The sequence below is a fragment of the Pezoporus occidentalis genome, unplaced genomic scaffold, assembly GCF_034315485.1.
Source record: "Pezoporus occidentalis ecotype Australia unplaced genomic scaffold, CSIRO_AGI_Poc_V1 ctg77, whole genome shotgun sequence".
NCBI lineage: Eukaryota > Metazoa > Chordata > Aves > Psittaciformes > Psittacidae > Pezoporus > Pezoporus occidentalis.
In genome coordinates this window covers 536130-556877 of record NW_026916126.1, presented here as the reverse complement: position 1 = coordinate 556877, position 20748 = coordinate 536130, and the positions used below count along the sequence as shown (strand labels likewise).

Here is a 20748-nt window from a genome sequence, read left to right as displayed (position 1 = left end):
CAGAATTGTATTTTATAAAGGATATATTATTCACTTCTCCCCAAAATGTGGGAAGAATATCCCCATTATGAGATGTTTTCAGTTCTCCTCAAAAAATATTAACACAGTAAAGTCCTACTCCCTAACTATCTGCTTTACTTCACTTAATTTATCTAGGTCATAAGCATGTTTATCACCCTACTGTATCCTTTGCATTTCCTTAGTACATCTAAATATTTGGAGAAGAGGGTTGTTTCCATGTCTTGCCCAGTGAATCACCATGCAATGAATGAGGTTGAAGCCCAAAATAATATACTTTAATGCATGAGATTTATTTTAACCTCTAGGTGTTCCAGCTTGAAAATGGCAGCATAACTTAAAATAAATAAAAAAAATAAAAACAAAACAAAACAAACAAAACACCCCACAAACAAAAGACAACTGTAAAAAACCCCAAAAAATCAACAAAACCACAATTAAAATAAAACCCCTTGAATGAAACCTCAGCCATAGCAGCTGAGTATTTTGTTCAGAGCTGAATGAACTAAAAGTATTTTGTTAGAGGTGAACACACAAAAATCGCCAATGTAATTGAAAAGTCAACTGTTTTGACTTCTTTTGTGCAGTCTTTAAAATTAATAACATAATTTACCATGTATGAGCCTGGCTATTCATACTGCACAAAGTTCTGTTGTTTAGTATAGGAAGCTTGCAAAAGCAATCTGCTTGTTTTCCAACCTTACTTGAACTAACGTATCATTTAATTTGTTATTAATTTTGTTTCAAAGGACTATTTCTAGAATGACATCTTAGTAACATAAGTCTTGCTGTAACATTTGCATTTCTATTAGAAGCTCAAACCAGAAAAATATCCCACTTCTTGGCAGTTGATTAGAACCATTTACTATAATTTTTGTTACTGCAATTATATAGTTCTGTGTTAAATAATACATTCCAAATTCTTTCTTCATGGAGAGAGCTGCGTGGCTGGCAGTATCTTGATGGACTTACTTGGATCATACTTGTGATATTGGCAGATACACAGCTTTCATTCTGCATATGCTTGGCTTGAACAAAGCCTACACAAACATAACTTCGAGAGAAATGCATTCTTTTCTAACATTATTCTTATGCGTTAGTTGTACTCCAATAGCAAACAAAGCTTCCCCAACCCACAGATATGGGACTGCCATTGTGCAGGACCTGGGAGGGGTTTATGATTGAAGGTCCTGATCCAAGAAAGCATCAGACCAAGGGTTATATCGCAATTCAGTTGCTTGTAATTATTACTGTCCCACTTTGCACAGGACAATTAAAGAGCAGGCAAGAGGCTGAGCTGGGGAATGAGTGACTGAGTGATGAAGTAGCTGCCTTGGCAAGTAGCAAATCCCACTGGTGAGGGATGGAGGTGATCTGAGTCCTGTGTCTGGGCATGTGCTGAGCTCCCGTGGAGAAAAGAGGGAGGGCTTTCCCTCCTTGAAAATGTCAAGAACTGTGCTTTTTCCTTCCTTTGCTTTCATGACAGGAAAGTGCCCTGGAAACAAAGCATTGAAACTACTTGAAATACCTGTTCAGTTGAATGTCCAATGTTTTCAAAGCCTGCTACTTTTTGTTTTGTGCAGGCCAAAACTACTCAGCAAGCTTGTCCTTAAGTAGCAAATGGCTTCAGCTGTCCCCCAACCACATTTTTTGGCAAATAACTGCATTGCCCTTAAATAAATACAGTTTCACCGAACTGTGATGGAAATTAAGCATATGGTAAGAGATCTTTTCAAGACTGGAACTGCAGCTTGGCCTTGCAGGGGAACAAGCCCTGTGCTTGAGTGCTAGGGTGTTAAACCACCTGGCTGTCTTAAATACGTCTGGTTAAGTGGTGAAGTAGGTTGATGTGCTAAGTAACTCCTTATGGAGTATTGGCACTAATAGGAGTGTCAGCTGCTCCCACTGTCAGTGGGAAGGTCAATCCATCTATACAAGACTGTTCTTCAAGTAACATTTTTCTGTATTCTTGGTAAGACCATTATCAATATTGTGTCTATAAGTAGTCTGTTGAAGACTCTTTTCCACATCAGACAGGAAAGTCCAGGTTTTCTGAAAATTGCCTGCATTTTTTTCACCTGCTGCATAGGTCTCCTAAAACTGGATATTTGACTACACTGGTAAGTCTTGCAGTTGACTGACGTGCATTGTACATGTACAGTGGCTTCAAGCATTTGTACCTACAGTATGTGAAGGCATGAATAAAGGCATAGTTACAGATAGAATTAAACTTCTCAGAAAAAGTAAAAATGAAAAAAAGTCTCAAGCCTGCAAAACCACATTCATAAATTTGTTTCTTATATTTTATATAGTCTTCATTGAAGGCAGTGAGAATGCAGGGTTCAACTGTGTAAAGATCAGCTCACATATAAGTCTTTGGGGGACTGAAGTTCACATCTATGGTTTAAACCCCAAATGAGATCATTAAAAGAAATCCAACAGTTCTAGTTGCTAAGTGACAACAACCCTGGATTTGAGGAAGACTGAGGCTCTCAATGACTTCTTTGCCTAAGTCTTCACCTGCAAATGCTCTGACCACACCTCCCAAGTCTTGGAAGGCAGATGCAGGGACTGTGAGAATGAAGACCTTGTGCCCACTGTAGGAGAGGATCTGGTTTGAGACCATCTTAAGAACCAGCATGTGCACTAGTCTGTGGAACCGGATGAAATCCATCCATGAGTCCTGAAGGAGCTGGCAAATGAAGTTGCTAAGCCACTGTCACATGCATCAAAAATCATGGCAGTCAGATGAAGTTCCTGACGACTGGAAAAAGGAAACTATAACCCCCATTTTCAAGAAGGGGAAAATGGATGACCCAGGGAATTACAGACCAGTCAGTCTCACCTCTGTGCCTGGCAAAATCTTGGAGCAGATTCTCCTGGATGGCATGCTAAGGCACATGAAAAGCAACGAGGTAGTTGGTGACAGCCAGCATGGCTTCACTAAGGGGAAATCCTGCCTGACCAATTTGGTGGCCTTCTATGATGGGGCTACAGAACTGATGGACAGGGGTAGAGCAGTTGATGTCATCTACCTGGACTTGTGCAAAGCATTCGTCACTGTCCCACATGACATCCTTGTCTCTAAATTGGAGAGACATCAATTTGATGGATGGATCACTCGGTGGATAAAGAACTGGCTGGATGGCTGCACACAAAGAGTTGTGGTCAATGGCTCAGTGTCCAGCTGGAGACCAGTAACGAGTGGTGTCCCTCAGGGATCAGTGTTGGGACCGGTCTTGTTCAACATCTTTGTCGCTGACATGGACAGTGGGATTGAGTGCGCCCTCAGGAGGTTTGCCGATGACACCAAGCTGTGTGGTTCAGTTGATACACTGGAGGGAAGGAATGCCATCCAGAGGGACCTTGACATGCTTGTGAGGTGGGCTGATGCCAACCTCATGAAGTTTAACCATGAGAAGTGCAAGGTCCTACTCCTGGGTCAGAGCAATTTCAAGCACAGCTACAGGTTGGGCAGCGAAGAGATTCAGAGCAGCCCTGTGGAGAAGAACTTGGTGGTGTTGGTTGATGAGAAAATGAACATAAGCTGGTTTCAGAGTGCACTCATAGCCCAAGAAGCCAACTGTATCCTGGGCTGCATCAAAAATAGAGTGACCAGCGAGTCCAAGGAGGTGATCCTGCCCCTCTACTCTGCTCTTGTGAGACCTCACCTGGAGTATTGTGTGCAGTTCTGGTGTCCTCAACATAAAAAGGACATGGAACTGTTGGAACAATTCCAGAGGAGGGCCACAAGGATGATCAGGGGACTGGAGCACCTCCTGTATGAAGACAGGCTGAGGAAGTTGGGGCTGTTCAGCCTGGAGAAGAGGAGGCTGCATGGAGACCTCATGAAGTCTTCCAGTATCCGAAGGGGGCCTACAGAGTGCTGGAGAGCACTCTTCACTAGGCACTGTAGAAACAGGAAAAGGGGTAGCAGGTTCAAACTTAAATCGGGGAAGTTCAGGTTAGATACAAGGAAGTTCTTTACTGTAAGGGTGGTGAGGCACTGGAATGGGTTGCCCAAGGAAGTTGTGAATGCTCTGTACCCGGCAGTGTTCAAGGCTAGGCTGGAGGGAGTCTTGGGTGACATGGTTTAGCATGAGGTGTCCCTGCCCATGGCAGGGGGGGTGGAAATAGATGTTCTTAAGGCCCTTTCCAACCCTAACTATTCTATGATTCTAAGATGGAAAGGAAACCAAACTGCCTTAATGCCACAGCTCCTTTCTGAGAAATGCAGTAACACTTACATAGAAATGTTTTAACAAGGAGCTTCTGTTGACTAGTCACAGTACGTTGTGGGAAATACCAGGCTAATTCTAGAGCAAGATCAAGTCACTCAAAGTCAGATCCAGCCCAATAGAAAAAGGGATAGTTTAAATATTTATCTTTCAGTTGACACAGTCTTTTGAGAAGATAGAGATGAAGTAGACACCTCATGCAGTTGAGTGCCATGAACTGGAAAAGTCTGGCATCTTCTAGGGCCAAGCCCAAAATACAGCTCATCTTAAAATAAGTGCCCCATGCTACCAGACTGCTGCTGCGTACAACACTTAATTTCTGTTTTACTGGATCCCAGATAATTGTGAATGGTTGTTGGATAAGTCACATGCCACCAAGGTAATTCAACACACATGTCTTAGCAAGTTTTTCACACATGTCTGGCAAGCCCTTCATAGTAGGGAAAGGTTTTAGAGATTCTTTCCTGGACCTTAAATCATGCATTAAATCCTACCAATTATTGGTTCCTTCCCTGTTTCCACTTCTGCTGATTTTTTGTTATTGGACAGTAATTTTTGTGTCTTGTAATATGACCTACTTAGGCCCCTTTGAAAATCAGAATTTCCAGTTTGCAGGAAACTTTGATAATGTGTAATTTTGTTTAATTCTCAACGGGTTGAAACCTTAGTCCCATTGAAGCAAAATGAGTTTTGCCATCCGTATTGGTAGAAGCAGGACAGTCTTTATTTTTCTTAAAACACTGTGAAACCTACAAAGTGCTTTTAGATACTGGTAAAAAGATTGTGGTGATGATGATGACAAATTCCAGGTTTGTAAAAAATCTGAGTTATAATTATAATGGCAATTAATTATATTAAAAGCTTTTTTCCAATGTGGTAAGCATTTTATGCCTGCAGTTTTTATCCATTAAAGTAGTTGAGAACTCCTTTGCTTTCTTTCGTTCCAGTGTGTATAGTCCCCGAGAGAAAATATTTGGTTTATCATTGCCAAGTCCTGTGATTTCACTGTAGTACTTTTAAGATAATAATCTAATTTTCTGGTATGTTGTTGGAAATGCATTTCTCTAAATGTACTGAGCTTTAGAAATGTGGTCAAATGGAAATTGGATAAGGTAGGACTTTATCAACTTGGCATTTCTTGGGTGTTGGAAATACTTGTTATTTGTCATCAAGCTTTAGAGATCCAAGGTACACTGTTACTTTTTAGAAGAGTTCTTAGGGGTGTTTCATTCCAGTAGTAAAAATTTAGTTTATAAACTGCTTGAATAATGCCAAAGGTAGAGAGTTGCCAATAGGCAGTTCCTGGGATCACCTGGTTTCCAAATAAAGGTACTTTCTCCTACTCGGACAATCCTGCATGACCAGCACTGCAGATAAAGCTCCCAGACATGGGATTTAGCAGAAGAGAGGAATGAGTGGTTTCACTGCCTGAGAAATAAGTGAGCTATTTGTAGCACATCATCATGCTGTGATTTGAGACTTACCCTCTCTGCTCTTCAGAAAGCCACAAGAAAACTACAGGCTCTACAGGCATTTTTGGTAATTATTTCCTCTCAACATATTCATTCTGCTCTTCAAAAAGGCGATAAATATTTTTTTGCTTAACTGTATAGCTGAGATTCAAGACCAGTGTTAGTTAACAGTGATTTTTTTTAATTTATTTTTTTTCCTCACAAGGCATATGGTATTGCTGGGTCAGAGAGAGACAGAAATATCAGGCAATTACAGAAATGTGTAAATCTTACCCTTTTTGAACCACACAGCCTAGCCTTTGGAGTACTGTTGCAAGATGTACTATCACATTTTCCAAGTAATCGATTTCGATTTATTTTTTTAAATCTTATTGCAAAATAATTTCTCACTTACTATTCTTTTCATGTTTTCAGTATTTAAAAGAGACAGCTAAATTTATTCTTCTGTCCTGGACAGAAAAAAAGGCAAAGCAAAGCAAGTTACCTGTGGAAGTAGTTTGCTCTTACTATATATGTAAGCAGTGTGCATTTAGTGTATGGAAACAACAACAGAAATGACATCTCCTGTAACCTGAATTTCTTCTTCCTAACTGACAAAAGAAGAGCGTTCCTAGAGGAGTCTAAGTAGTGCATTGCTCCATCAACCCCCACCCCACTGCTCTTCTGACTGTGCCCTGTCACACACAGCCAAGGGTATCTGGAGTAGGCAAATGTTGCCTACTCCAGACATGGCAATGTTTTCAGTTTTAACATTAGATACTGTGAAATACCTGATATGAATTAAGATGAACTGAGTAGACCAAAGTTTTAGTTGTATAATTTCTTTTATATTTCTTCTCTTCCCTACTGCTGAAGAATTCACCTTCAGTGGAAGACAGCTATCTAAATGGAAGGAGGTTGATTGATACTAGGGAAAATGATTAATGGTCGATCCTTTTTTTGTTCAAATCTTGAACTACATCTGAGTTCATAATTAGCATAAGGATGTAGAAAAGTAGTGAGGATTTTTATTTGTATCTGGGAGGGGATATTTCTGAGTGTGTGCATGTATCTCAAGGTGGTCAAAGGGTGGCAGATTTCAGTTATTAAGAATGATCTGGATTAGCCCTGGTCTTTCTGGGTCAGTAAGTTTCAAACACAGATATTTCACATCTGTTTCTTGTTCACAGCCACTAACAAAGAGGTACAATACCAAAAGAGTCCCAGGTTTAGATGTCTGGTCCCTTAAGGAATTCAGCTAGTTACTTGGAGAGGGGCAAAAAAAAAGGCACAGCTATACCTCTTATTCAAATTTGCAGATTAGGCACAAGCCCAGAGGTGAAAGGTCAAATAAAACAGTTGAAAGCATTTTATATAGACTTCCTGGTCATGGAGGGGAAAAAAAGACCATGCAGTCTTCCAGAGCATGCTATAAAAGCCAGAAGAGTGTGAGAGACACTTTAATAAGTTCCATTCTTGATGAAAATCTTGAAACAGCCTCACTAATATGGTGTAGATATCCAATATGCCAGACACACTTGCTGTGTGCAATGGCCATCGATCTAGGGATGGTAGGGTCTGGAAGGATAGTGTTCTGTAATAACCAGTTCAAACTGTTGTGTAGTTCAGTTAAAATTACCTAAGACATTTGGAAAAAAGTGATGAAAAATGTTGGCTTTTGCCCTCGCAGTTACTTATTTTTTCCTTGCAGAAAAGCTGCTTTTTTGAAGTATTTTGCTTTGTTGTTTTGGATTTTGGTTTTGGTTGGTTTGTTGGTTTGGGGTATTTTTGTGTCCTGTGGTTTCATTGTCACTTACCCATCTTAAAATTAGCATCAAATTTAAAACAAATAGCTGTCATATCGTTGGCAACTTTCAGCCAAAGGTTTTGGTGCACTTTAAGTCCATGCAGCACTTCTTAGACATTCGGTGGTACTACTGTTAATGTGTTGCAGATGGGGAAACTAAGGAAGAATGAAAGGGATGTTTGGGTGAGATTCATCTGACATAAGTGGAGTTAATCTAAAAGCTGGGTATGTCAGGTAATTGTACAGGTTCCCATTGTAGGTAATAGAGTGAAGTACTTTAAAGGTGCAATTTATCTCACCTCTTGTAAGTAGCTGTTATCAGTGAGACTGATTGACATGATGAAGATAGTTGTATTGGGAACTGCAGAAGTCTTGAAGAATTAGCTTAGTCTTGACACTTGCATTTAAAATCATTGAAGCCTGATAAGTGAATCCTACTTCAGCAGACAGTGATTCAGTTCCCTGTCTGCAAGTAAGTGTGTCAGCATGTCCCTGTTACTGACTATTGCAAATAAATCCACTGTCAATAGAATTGTGACTGTGCCAATGTAATTCATGGCAACAGAGCTCCTATTTAATTTCCAATTTCTGTGGTATTTTGTTTATGTAGAGAGTATAGCTGGTCTCCAAAGATGATCAGAACAGAAAAGATGGGAAAACAGTGGCGTAGTCACCAAAAAATATTTTTGCTGATAGAAGCTTAAATAGGTTGAATAACGGGGACTCAAAGTCAGTAAATTAAATACTTTGACTTTCACTTTGAAAATTTCCAACATTTCATTTCTGTAAAACTTTGTCCATTGGGAAACAATCCATTCTTGATTGTTCCACGAAATACAGTTTAAATAAAAAAGTGTTTCCCTTGAATCAGACCCTCTCCCAAATTCTCAGCTCTGTTAGCAAGTGAAATGAATTCATTGCTATGACAGGAAGGAAGGTGGGGTTAGGGGAAGGAGATGTAGAGACTAACTGGCCAAACGGCTTGGAGCAGCTGAAGATAGCACACGGGGTGATTGAAAGAAAGCAAAGATGGGAGAGCGGGAAGACATAACCAGCCCTGAGGGCAAAGCCGACGGTGGGTGCCACCGCAGCACGAAGAAATCTTTTTTATCTGCTTCTGTTAAAGTACTTTTTTAATGAAAAGAAGTAATTTCTGGTTTTGGAATGAGCTGTTCATTGCATCGTGTTGGAGGAAACAATGCATCCCGGCGAGCCAGCAGCTCTTCTTTATAGGTGCACTGAGCACCCTCTAGTGACCACCGGTGCCAAGGTGCCCCTGGCTCCCAGAGGTGCTCCCAGTGCTCAGGACCAACTGGGGAACGTCAAGGGGATGAGGACATGGTCCTGCTACAGCCACTGTGGTGCAAGACCTGGTAGTAAGGGATAAAAGAATCAGAAAAGCTTGGAAACAGTGCTGGAGGAAAGGATGCCTTTCATGAGATGCATGCTGCATTGTGCCAGTGGCCAGGTAGTGATAGTAAGTATTAATTATGCTGCTTTACATGGTCTGCTTGCTTTGATATAGTAATTGGAATTTGGTTTGACATCAGCAAATGCTCCACTTCATGGAGAGCAGCACCTTACTCCTGCATTTGCAGCCATGGGTCAATGGGCAGAGCCAACCCCAGAATTGGACCCCATTTTTCCCAGGATGGAATCTGGTGCGGTGTCAAACCCACTCAGCTGTGGAAGAAAGAGGTCCCTTCAGCAGCTCTCAAGGCCCAACAGTCCTGGGGATGGGTAGTAAGAGTCCCTCAACCTGGAGGGCAGCACCTGAGCTCCTGGCCTCGCAGCCCCTTGGGCCAGGTTGTGAAACTCCATTCTTTTCTGAGCATGCCCATTGGTTCCACTCTAAAAGCCTATTTTTGAGAGCTTTCTTTGGGGTGAGGGAAGAGGTTCCCTCTCTGTGAGGAGATTTACTGATGTTTTCTTCAGAGCCAGCTGAAAGCTGTGAATTAAAGGGAGGAAGTCCTACTGAAGGGCTTGCTGACAACTTCTAAGAGTGTATTTGTCCCTCACACTGATCCAAGCATGGCCAAACTGATGTATAGAGCTGTATTTAAGCAAAATGCTGCATCTTTTTTTTTTGGTGATTAAGACCTTTACACGTGTATCTTCATGTTCCACGAAGCAGCCTTAATTTGCTTGAATTTCTTAAAATCTGCTTCCAAAAACTGCAATGTAAAGTCTTATATTGTACTCAAGTTCTTTGACTTGTAGCCTAGTTCTACCTGGAGGAGAACCTTCTTTTTACCTGCAATGTTGGTAAAAGGAACAGAGCTCACCTTTTCTCATCTCTCTTCTTTTCTTTTAATACCCTCATATTCAAACACTGTATGTACACATACTAAGCAAAACACACAAGGTGAATGTGTCTCCAGCTTCCCAAATTCGGAGTTATTTGTAATGTAAAGAAATTTGTACAGTTAAAAGGATGAAGGCCACATTATTAGCAATATTGTCAACATTTTGAAAGCAAAAAGGAAAAAAGCTATCCAAGCCGACTGCTGAACAAGCATTGTGAAAGTAAAAGACTTAGTGGCACTAGTGAGGATAGCAAAATGCACTTCTAGTCTCCTGGTCAGCCTAGGCTGAGAGCAGTGCTCTTGGTTTGCTTTGCAGACAGCAAGATGGATTGCAGATCTTTTTACAGGGGGAATATTGCAATATATTTCCTACAGCCTAACACCCTAGAGGATATGATATGAAATATCTGAGGACAGAATTGCTTTTTAGAGTTAGTAGTGGTGTTTCAAATAGCATGGGAAATGGTCTCTTTGGAAATATTTCTAGTGCATCCTGGAAAGGGTGCAACAAGCAAACCAACTTTGGCAGTTTATCTTTTTTTTTTAGGACCTAGTCTGATCACTTCTTTTGCATGGTCAGACCAAATCTTTAGGTCTGTACAGGGCCCCTTTGGTTTAAGCAGGCTTGGATCAGCATAGATTGGATCCTTCCTCTCCAGTTTAAAAGGCTCTTTTCTAAAGAGGGAGCTCTTTAGTCCCAAAGGTAGAAGGCACTTAAAGCAAAGTTTAAGCCTGTCTGTATTCAGGAAAGAACTTAAGCACAGCTGTAATTCTAAAGCATGTGCAGACCCCCTGTTTTCATCAAGAAACTTCAGCACATGTGTAAAGTTAACACACTCAGTAGTGTTTTGTCACTCGTTATTTCAAGATGCAGGCTTGAATGTAGAAGAACATTCCAACAGAAATGAGCCTAGACAAATTTGGGTTACAAGCTTGAGAGAGAAATTAAGGGAGAAGGGAGTGTTAGGTGACTTGTGTGGATTTTTAATACTTTTATGTGTTTTCATTCTGTTTTTTGACCAAGCCACGTTTTTTCAAGCTCACACAGCATTATTTCAGACAATAGCACATAGGTGCCTAACATAGCAAAAACTTATTTTCTTTCTATTTAACCTTACCAAAATGCAGAAAAGAGAAAAATAGTAGAAGTGTGTGTACTATTTTCCTTTTGCAACTGGATGATGGTGATTTGATAACCCAATATTTTCCTTTTCTTACAATACTAAGGCTCTGTCTTGGAATCGGAGCGACAGAAGCATAAGCGCTCAGAAATCTGCCTGTGGGTATTAGTTTGAAAGTCAAATAAACTTCATTGAATTCTTTGGCACAGAATATGTGCCAGTTTAAAATGGCAAAACCCTTGCTGGGCTGTAGGCTCTGTAAGACTTACATAATAATGATAACAGAGCTCAGCAGAGTCTGATACCACCTGCATTATGCTTCCAAAAGCCTGGTATAAATCAAGAGGAAGTATGCCTGTATGGAGGTAGGCTGGAAAAGAATCATTACTAAAACGTGCTTGTGAATGAATTTGTTAGATCCTATCCACTGGAGAGCTGGAACTGATACTTCAAGACTCTCAATATATTTGAGATAAAAACCCCAAAATATCATGGATTTAACTGGAGTGGAAGTCACCCAACTGAAACATTATACAACGCTTTGAAATTTCAAGAAAAAGGTTCTAATCTTTTGGCTGCCTTGCTCATTGTTTGGAGATGAAAAGGGAGGAAATCAACATCCCCATGAAATACAATTACTGTAAATTGCTTTCTTTTCATATGGTTTGTAATGAAAATAGGAAAGTTACCAGAAGTTACCTGCTCCACAGAAGCACAGTAATTTGGTGGATGCAGACTGCAACAAGACATTCACTGGTGGAACACCACATTTCTAAATGAACCAACTAATGGACAATATAAACTATTGTACAGCAGTGCTGACTCTGGATTGCACTGAAGTGTCCAGAAGTCATCTTTACAGTGAAAGAAACCAGATGTCCTTAAAATGAACCATAAAATCAAGCTACATTTGTACAGGGAGTTGATCCTGTAGTACTTTAGGATCCAGGGCAGGGAGGAAAAGTAGGGTGTTTGCTCTGCCCTTCTCAGTGTGTGATCTGCTTGTGGGGCAGCTGGAGATCAGTTGAGACACAGGTTCAGCTTGGTGACACACCACCAAACTTGAAACAGGGTCTTCCCAGGGGCAGCTCTATTGGATCCCAATTGCACTTGTTCTGTGTTGTTCTGTTGTGTCCAGGTATTTCCAGCTCTGAAGTCCCCATGGGGAACTTTGAAATAAGGATTTTGCAGGACCTACTGGATGGCAGAGCCATTCATGTGAGCAGAGGTAGGTGGTAAGCACCCTTTCCTCTACCCTGCCTTGGGTGAAATGGATCAGCACCTACAGGACGAATGCCCCAGGGTGCACCTCTGGAAAAGTGCGTGGCCACTTTTCACCTTCTTTGGGTCAGGGCAGGAGGGGTAGAGTGAACTGGGACTTACTGCTGTCATTGTGTACCATTTGGAAAAAAATGCATGCCAAATGCCAGCAGTCATCACCAGTTACAGAACAGTGCTCCATTTCCTTTCTTTTCCTAAGGAGCAGGAGAGGAAGGCATTAGGAGAGGGTGAGGTCATCTGCTTCCACTAAATAGTGCTACAAGCCGTCACTATTTCTTGTTCTTTTTATCATACTAGAGTCCCTGGTCAGAGAGCAGGGCCTTATTAGAGTGGGAATTATCTACCCAGTGCTGCAGTGCTTTCAAGCAACATGTCTGTGGTTTGATGTTGTTATAGGAAGCATTGAGAAATCAACTGTAATTACAAGGTTATTAAAAAATTAATGCATTCTGACTTCTTGTATTTTTTCCTTCAGTTTTTGGAGGACCTATTTTCAAGTTCTTCTCTTCTAGCTAATAGCTCAGAATCTCTTGACACCAAGAACTATGTATTTCACAAAAAAATAAAATGTGAGACTCATAAGAGTGAGAGGATTGTGCCAGCATTGGACCCTGAGTGGTTCTTTACATATGGATTTTTATACTGGCTGATACTGTGGAAAAACTGCCTTTCTTATTCCCATCCTTTGGGATTTTTTTAGTTCAGCACTCCTAAGCACGGGGCTGGGACAGGGACGGTATTTTGTTTGCACAGCTGGTAGTTTTGGGGTGCCCTGTGACTGCCAAGTGCTACAAAAGGACAAATAAAAATATAACACTGAATAAAAAATGACTAACACACTCCAGCCAGGAGGGGAATCGCCAGTGAAACCATCTCATTTTTATGCATGGATAGAACTGTGAAGTAAAGGAATAGTGTGGAAAATTTAAGACTCTTTATGGCATTCAGGCATTTGCTTTTGACATGTATAGTTTTTTGTGACTTCCTTTCCTCAGTAAGAAAGAGGCATCAAGAAGAAATTATTATCCCAAATCCACTTGCTTCTTCTCTAAGAAAAAAAAATGTGCTAGATCCCATAGGCAAGAAAGTGTCAATAACTCAAGAATTCAGGAATGAGGTTAGCAGACAAATATAGATGTGGTATAAGCGGGGCTAGGCTTCATTAACATATTTGGAGTTACACCCGCTTATACCAAGTCTGGCTTCAGCCCTGAATCAGCAATTCCCCGGTGAATAGACTGCATGAAACTAGTCCTGAATTTGGTCCATTTCATCTGACATCTGCATCCTGCCTCAAAGTGGCATGTCACACTTACAGCACATCAGATCACACCTGGCTAGGCAGTCACAGGCAATTGACTTTTTTGTTAAAAAAAAAAAATAAAAAATTTAGTCACATATCATCAAGAAAAACAACATTGTTTTAGGACTCTTATCTCTTCACTCCCAAATATCCTGTTTCTTCGAGCTGCAGTGGCCAGGACCAATAGAAACCTCTTCCTGCCATTGGCTGACTTCATTTCCCAGAGTTAGCACAATCTCATCCGCTCTAAACAACCTCATCAAAACTTCTTTCTGGTCAGAGCGAAGCAATAATTATTATTAGCAATTATTAGCGATCAATAATCTTGATCACATTATGGCAAGCACTATTAAGGTAAGAAAGGGGTACCTTTTTTGTTGAAATTTTTTTCAGTGGCGTGTTCTTTGGTTTCCTTTATCAACCTAGATAAGTTAGAATTGGGCAACACCCCCACTGCCACAATAGAGGACAACAAGATTTCCTTTGTACTGCCTAGTAAATTTCCTTTTTCCTACTCCAACCATCCGCAAGGCTTAAAAACTTCAAACTCGGAAAAAAAATTGGGTTTTTTAAATTCACTGTTCAGTGCTGTGGATTGCATATGCGAAGCCCTTTATGAGAGCTTCTGAAATTTCTTGTAGGTATCATTCTGACAACTTGGATGTGTTTCTGGACTGCCATAAGGGGAGAGGGTGTGCACTGGAAGGAAAAAACCTGGTTCCTAAGAGCACTAACCTGTTGGATACTTTTAAACGTTTCTCTTGCTGATGGGGACACAAATATTAGCAAGCGGGATTGAGAGGCACCAGCTCTTGTTTCTCTTTTGTACAGGTGTTAATTATGTGCTTTTCTATAAACTCTTATCCTTCTACTCGGGACCTTTCTGAATGTTATTTTAATGGTGGCGGCAAGATCTCATGGGTGTGTTCTTTTTTGTTTTAATTTTTTGGACAATAAAATTCTCTTACTGGCTTATAAATTGATCTCAGTGCATGGTTTGGTTTTTTCAAGAACGGCTTTGCTGAGTTTTTCAGGTTGTGTCGCTTAGAATGTTGAATAAATCTATATGTCTATCTGTCTAGTTTTTGCTTCGCTGTATGTTGCAATAGATAGCAGTTACAGATATAGCAATAGCTGTGATTAATTGCAGAAGTATAACTGTAACTAAACACTTTGTGAGAGTGAAACTAATTTTACATAAAGAGCACAACAGCATGTACAGTGAGGACTCTGTGGCGTTGTATTGCCAGATCTGGGATCAAGGTATTTGTGTTCTTCATGGTATTGTATATTTCTGTACTTTTCTAATTATGCCAGAGATTTAGTAAGAGATATGGAATAGCAGCAGTGCCTGGCCATTAGCTAGTGGAGTTGCAGTTTGATTTCTCAGTAACTTCTGCTTAACTGTTTACATTTGAAAGATCATTTGATGCTTTTTGTTATGTTTTTTGGAATGTGAAAGTCTTACCTAAAGACAATGGTATTTAAAAGACTTATGGACCTTCTCTTTTTGATGCTTTCTAAAGGCTATCTATAGAGGCAAAGATCTCAATTGCATCTGCATTTCTGACCAGCATGTATTATATGCTAAATAGCTCCTGAAATAGCTGAATTCGCCTTGGTTTTGCTGCCCATTTCAGAGCACGCAGGATATGACAGGCGTTCTATAAAAATCTTGAGGTTCAGGGAGTGAAGTTTCGCATTGCTAAAAGAAGGGCTATGTGCTGATAGTAACGCTGGTTCTTGTCTTTATCGATGGGAATGAACTATTGATGTTGGATTTTTTTTCCAGAAATGATGGTACAATGAGATGTTGCATGCATTTTGAGTAGTTCTTACATATTTTTTGATGTTGATTTATTTACTGAATTATAATAGGGAAAAGGATTGTAAACAATACTTTATCATTGTTATTATTATACCTCCACCTTACACTTACAAAGGTGAGAAGAGACTGTGTGCAGCTGTGTATTGTACAGCCTGGTGATGTAATGCAGTCAGCAAAGGGAGAAGGTCAGCAAAGCCTCCGAAGTGGAAAAATGTACATTATTGTCTCCTTACCTGGGAGTGTAAAACTTGCAGGAAAAAATAAGCACCCCAAAATATTGAGGATTTCAGTGCCCAAGGTGCTGGGAAGGCTTTATAGGCTGAAGGAAGGATTTTATTTATGCAAGTGCAAAATGTAAAATGTCTGGAAAGAAATGACAGGTGCTTTGTACTCTCTAGATGCAGAAAATGTGCTCCTACATGAAGCTAAGCTAGTCCAAAGAGGTTCAATTCCTCATCTATAATGAAATAAGGAAGTCATTTAATCTGGAGGTTACTGAAATAAAGAAATTGCATTTGAAGGCCAAAGTGGTGTTTGTGCTTTTGCTAAACATTTGTATTCAGCAAATGTTTTTTTACAATTTCAGTATAATGGCCTGTGTTGTCTGCTGGCAATGGATAGCCTAGCTATCCCGATGCAGGTGACAAGAGACACTAGCCAAGAAAGGTGGAGAATCTTATCTAGGGTCTGTGTGCCAGGAATTCACTTTCTTCTTTAGGGAAACTCTGGAGTCATAGAATGTCAAAATTGGGTTGCAAATGGTTATATATCTGTTGATAACCAGGTAGAAATTGCTCTAAACTTACAGTCATAGGTTTACTTACAGTTCGACTATTTGATTCATCCATTTTCCTCTCACAAACCTGCAGACAGACCCATGGGACTCTGGGGTCATGAGAAACCAGGCTGGCTTAACTGGGGCTAATTGATAACTGTGAAGTTATTTGTGTAAGTTTTAGGCTGCTGGGTTTGACAGCACAAATGTGGCTTTACTGGAAGATATGTCTCTTCTTGTCCCATTCCCTCCTTCTGCTGCCCCCTTCCCCCCCCCTTTTTCCCCATGCTGAGGAAAGCACCGCAGTGGAAGGTTTTTTCTAAGAAGGACACAGCAGTGCCTTTTTCCTAGGCTCTAACATGAATGGCTTACTTCAGTTCTGACCTTCATGCTGTAAGAGAGGCCTCCCTCCTTTGACCAGGAGCAGGGTCAGCTGCTGTGGAAGGCAGCATAAGAAAGTGGTGAGAGTGGTGGGAGAAGGTGTGTGCCTCCAAAGTCAGAATTTTGGTTTTGGTATGCAGTCAGGCACCTGATGCTTCTAATACATTCAGTTCTCTATACCTGGTACGCACTGGGCTGACCTCACTGCTATGTTTTTGTGTGTTTGAAAGATAAAATGTTATTTCCTAGTGGAAAAAGTCTCCTCACAGTCAGGATCTCAGCTCTAAGGTGATTACTTAGACAGCTATATGCAGTAGCACAACGGGCCAGAGCACTGAAGCTGAAAATATCAAATCAAAACAGCACTGCTAATTATAATCATCCCACTATTTACTGTAAATACAATTTTAGAAAGTATCAAAAGCATCTGAATTAAGCATCTGTCTTTTTTTGTATTGGTTTTTGGTTGCTGTTTTTTTTTTTTAAATCGAATGGAGAAAAAATTACTTAAGTATTACCTTGGGACGAAGTAAAAATACTTATCCTGAAGGTCATTTTGTTTGTTTTCCCATTATCCTATAGTGGAGGAAATAACATTAAATAGAAAAACACAACTAGAATCATACTTCCTTGGCATGTAGCAGGCCTTGTTAAATTTCTCCCTGCCTGTGAATGCAATTACACTTCTCCTTAGAAAATCTTTTGTTTTCTTGACTTTACAATGGCTTATTGATTACACTTGTTATTTCTTTTACCCTAATTTACTTCTAAATATGTGCATGTCCACTTTTTATTATTGATTTCTAAATTGCTGTTTGTATGAAAGCCATGATTTCTGTGAGAAAATGTCTATGTATTTGATAAAGGATGGGAGAATCCTTGTGGTTTCTGAGGTTTGAAATAGTATGGATGTACTGATTAAAGCGGTGTATAGTGGCAAGATATTTTTCTTCTGTGAAGAATATTAGTCTGTGCTTCTCTCTACAGCATTACTTTCCTCTCACTTTCTTTTAGAAAATCTAAGCACTCAATACTTCTAAAGCCAAGGAAAGCTGGAGGCAGTTAAAAAAAAACCTGTTCTTGGCATATGGAAATGTTTAAGTCTTTGTTTAGAGGACTGCATCTGCACTGAATCCAACAGAACTAATACAGTAATTTGTAATTCTGTTCCTTGCATTAAAAATATTATAAAGATTATTCTCTTTTTGTTTTCATCTTAGTTAGCAAATGATCCAGTGGTGTATTCAACTTTAAGCCTGTAAATGCTTCCATTGGCTTTAGTGATATGACACAAGCCTCTTAAAGCTAAGCACACACCTGAGTGCTCTGTTGAATCAGAAGAAAGAACAGCAAGAGTGCCTTAAACTACTTAGCCTGATCTTGCACTCCGTAATTCAAAGTTTTCGGCAATTTCATGAAGATCTTGTTCCAATAAAGGCAGCATTATCAGACCTATAATTATTTCCAGGTAAAATAGTATTTCTGACTCAAATACAAATGTACAATTTAAAGGAAGAAATACTCATATAAGAACAGACATTTGAGTGATTTTTGCATTGTGTTCTTTTGCTTTTAATCAGCAGTCATTTAACTCAATCTGGTTTGTGGCTACATATGCCAAAATGAAGTCAAATATAAGGATTTTGCTTTCTAGAATTAAGTCCCCAAGCAAGGAACAACAGCTGGAAAATGCATATGTTTGACTGTCTGAGTCGTTTTGTTTGTTTGTTTTTTCTTAACAAGAACTGTATTATCTCTTAACAAAATGTTTTTCAGCAAGTTCCATGAGTTACAAAAGGCCTTTCAGAGATAATGTTTAAAGAATCAAGTGCTCTTGGAGAATGACTTGCTGAAAGATAAATACAGAAGTAGTTTTGAGAAATGTGGATGCCAAAAGAAGATATTTATTTTCCAAATGACAATTTAGAATCCAGTGAAAATATATAATGCTGTTCACTCAAAAAAAACCAACAGAGGCTTCATAATGCAAGTTTCTAAGTCAAGCCAAGGCAATTATTTTGAAGATCAGCAAAGTAGAGAAAAGAAAAATAAAAATTGGGTTTGTATCACCTGTATTACCAATTTTAACAAAGTAAAGGTGATACTGTAGAAAATATCACATGCAGTGCCAAACCATGTCAAATTAACAAAAATCTTTTCACTGTCTGCAGTATGGTTTCTATGAGATTCGTCATTAACTATGCATTATTTATAAATAATTCATTTTGATAGATAATCATACAGTAAAGAAATACTAGCAACTTTACAAATTGTCAGTAATAAAAAACAATGGTTGGACAAAATGGCATGTGTTCTGCAAGTCATCTTGCTGTCCTTAACATATATTTGTGTATTACAGAAGAAATGTTGACTGTGTTCAAAATACAACAGCAAAATGCAAACTCTGAAACACTCATATGAAAATGGTATCAATCCTTTCTTTAAAAGGTGGATGTGTTTTTATGGTCAAAGGGGTTTATTTTAAATGTTGCAACCAAGCCTGCCTGAGGCTGGGTAGTGCTGTGTCCCTCAGTTCATTTCTTCCCCCCCTCCCGGCTCCCCTTAAAAGAAGAGCTGTGTAACCCTGTAAACAACTCATCACAATGAATAGAGGGAGCAGTTGTGTCAGGAAATCTGGTGAAATTCAGGTTGCAAGCCTGTATCACAGGGAGGTTACCTCTCTCCTTGACATGCATCCTTAGGCACTGGGTTGTTAATTTTTACTATGCATATAGTCATCCTATTAGAAAGATTAGACATTGCTTTCAGGAAAGGGATGTTAGTGGCTAATACACAAGTAGTATTAGTAATAGGTTTTGATAACTACTGTGTACAAACCTGTGATTACCACTTCCGGTAATTACTGTGTCATAAATCTAATTTGCTGCAAACTAAAAGGAATAAAATTACAATTATTGTTATAAAAAATATCACTGAACATTAAAAGGTAAAAAAGAATCATGACTAACAGCAAATTTTTAAGACTGGGCTGAAGGACACACCAAGCAGTCGCCCACATACAGTGGACTAGGCCCCTAGGTCTTTTGGAATGGTGGATTTTGGAAATTAATGAGTGGAAGGAATGCATGTGATATGCCTCCCTTCACTTGCCATGTATATTTATTTGGAGTGTATATCTCAGCTGATGTGTGGGAAACGGTGCCACTAGCTGGCGTAACCTTTTCACACTAGGAAAAGGTCTGACTTGCTTAGTTAATTGTGTGTGTAGCCAGGTTAAGCAGTGTCTGATAGATGGGAAGGAAATGCAACAATTTACAAGGCCTGGGTATATGCAAATACCTGCAGGAAGGGGTGGGTCACTGCTTATGGGAAGTGGCAGAACTTTAAAATGACCTACCCGCCTGAAGAGATGAGAAAGCAAGGTACAGAGAAACAGCGTTGTGACTAAGAAAAAAGCCACAGGAAACTGGAAATGTTTTGTTTGACAAATCCCTAATTACAGTTATGCTGAAAGAAAGGAGTAGCAGCAGATTAATTCTACATGAAAGACTTTGCATAACTGCAATGAGAGTCTATAAGATTTTTTTAAACCTCATTCTTTAGAGTTGAAAAACATCTTTTTTTAGACTTTATGTTTATTACCTTGATAAACAGTAAAATGCTGCCACAGCAATTACCTTGATGATAAAGAGTCTGTAGACAGATACTTCCTGTGTTCATTTCCTGTCCAGATAAGCCGCCAAAATCAGGGACTACCAATACAGGAAATGCTTTCAATAGGAACTTCCTATCTGTTAATATCTAATTCACTGAAAAGATCTAAGCCCTTCTTGTTTGATATAAAGGTAGTGTTCTACCTGTTACTATTTAAACATTAAACAGCCACAATACAACACATCTGTTGGTGTAAAACTTTAAGGCCAAAGCTATTATATTGGACTATGAAATAGCCAGGTTGTTTTTTTTTTTTGTCACATTTTCCACTACTGCAAATCAGGATGCTTCAAAATACATCATCATTCTGTCAGATGAAAATCAAGCAACCTACCTCCAAATCCTTGTTTCCTTATCTGTATGCATCACCAAACAAAATACGTTTCACTAGCCCTTGAGGAAGACTATTCCAACAAATAGTTGAGAGCGTATTCTAGATATATTCAAGAGTCACGGCCATCTCTTGCAATCCGCAGTGACATGTATATTCAACCAAAATGGGTGAAATGGAAATTTTCCCTTGCTCTACAGGGAAATAAAACCATGGCTACCCTGTATGTTTGA

At 39.5% G+C, this 20748-nt stretch overlaps 1 protein-coding gene across 5 annotated transcripts in view; it reads left to right on the top strand.

Moving 5' to 3' along the window:
- ERG (ETS transcription factor ERG) overlaps window positions 1-20748 on the top strand; it is a 145820-nt gene that overhangs the window by 68940 nt on the left and 56132 nt on the right. The window contains exon 1 of one of the 5 annotated variants that reach the window (XM_062602573.1): window positions 13353-13879. The exons of 3 other annotated variants lie outside the window; for them this stretch is intronic. In XM_062602573.1, the coding sequence (XP_062458557.1) occupies window positions 13862-13879 (18 nt within the window). In that variant the 5' untranslated portion in view covers window positions 13353-13861. Of the gene's footprint in view, window positions 1-13352; window positions 13880-14678; window positions 14789-20748 lie in introns of those variants that run through there. One more of the 5 variants, XM_062602575.1, reaches the window with a different exon arrangement.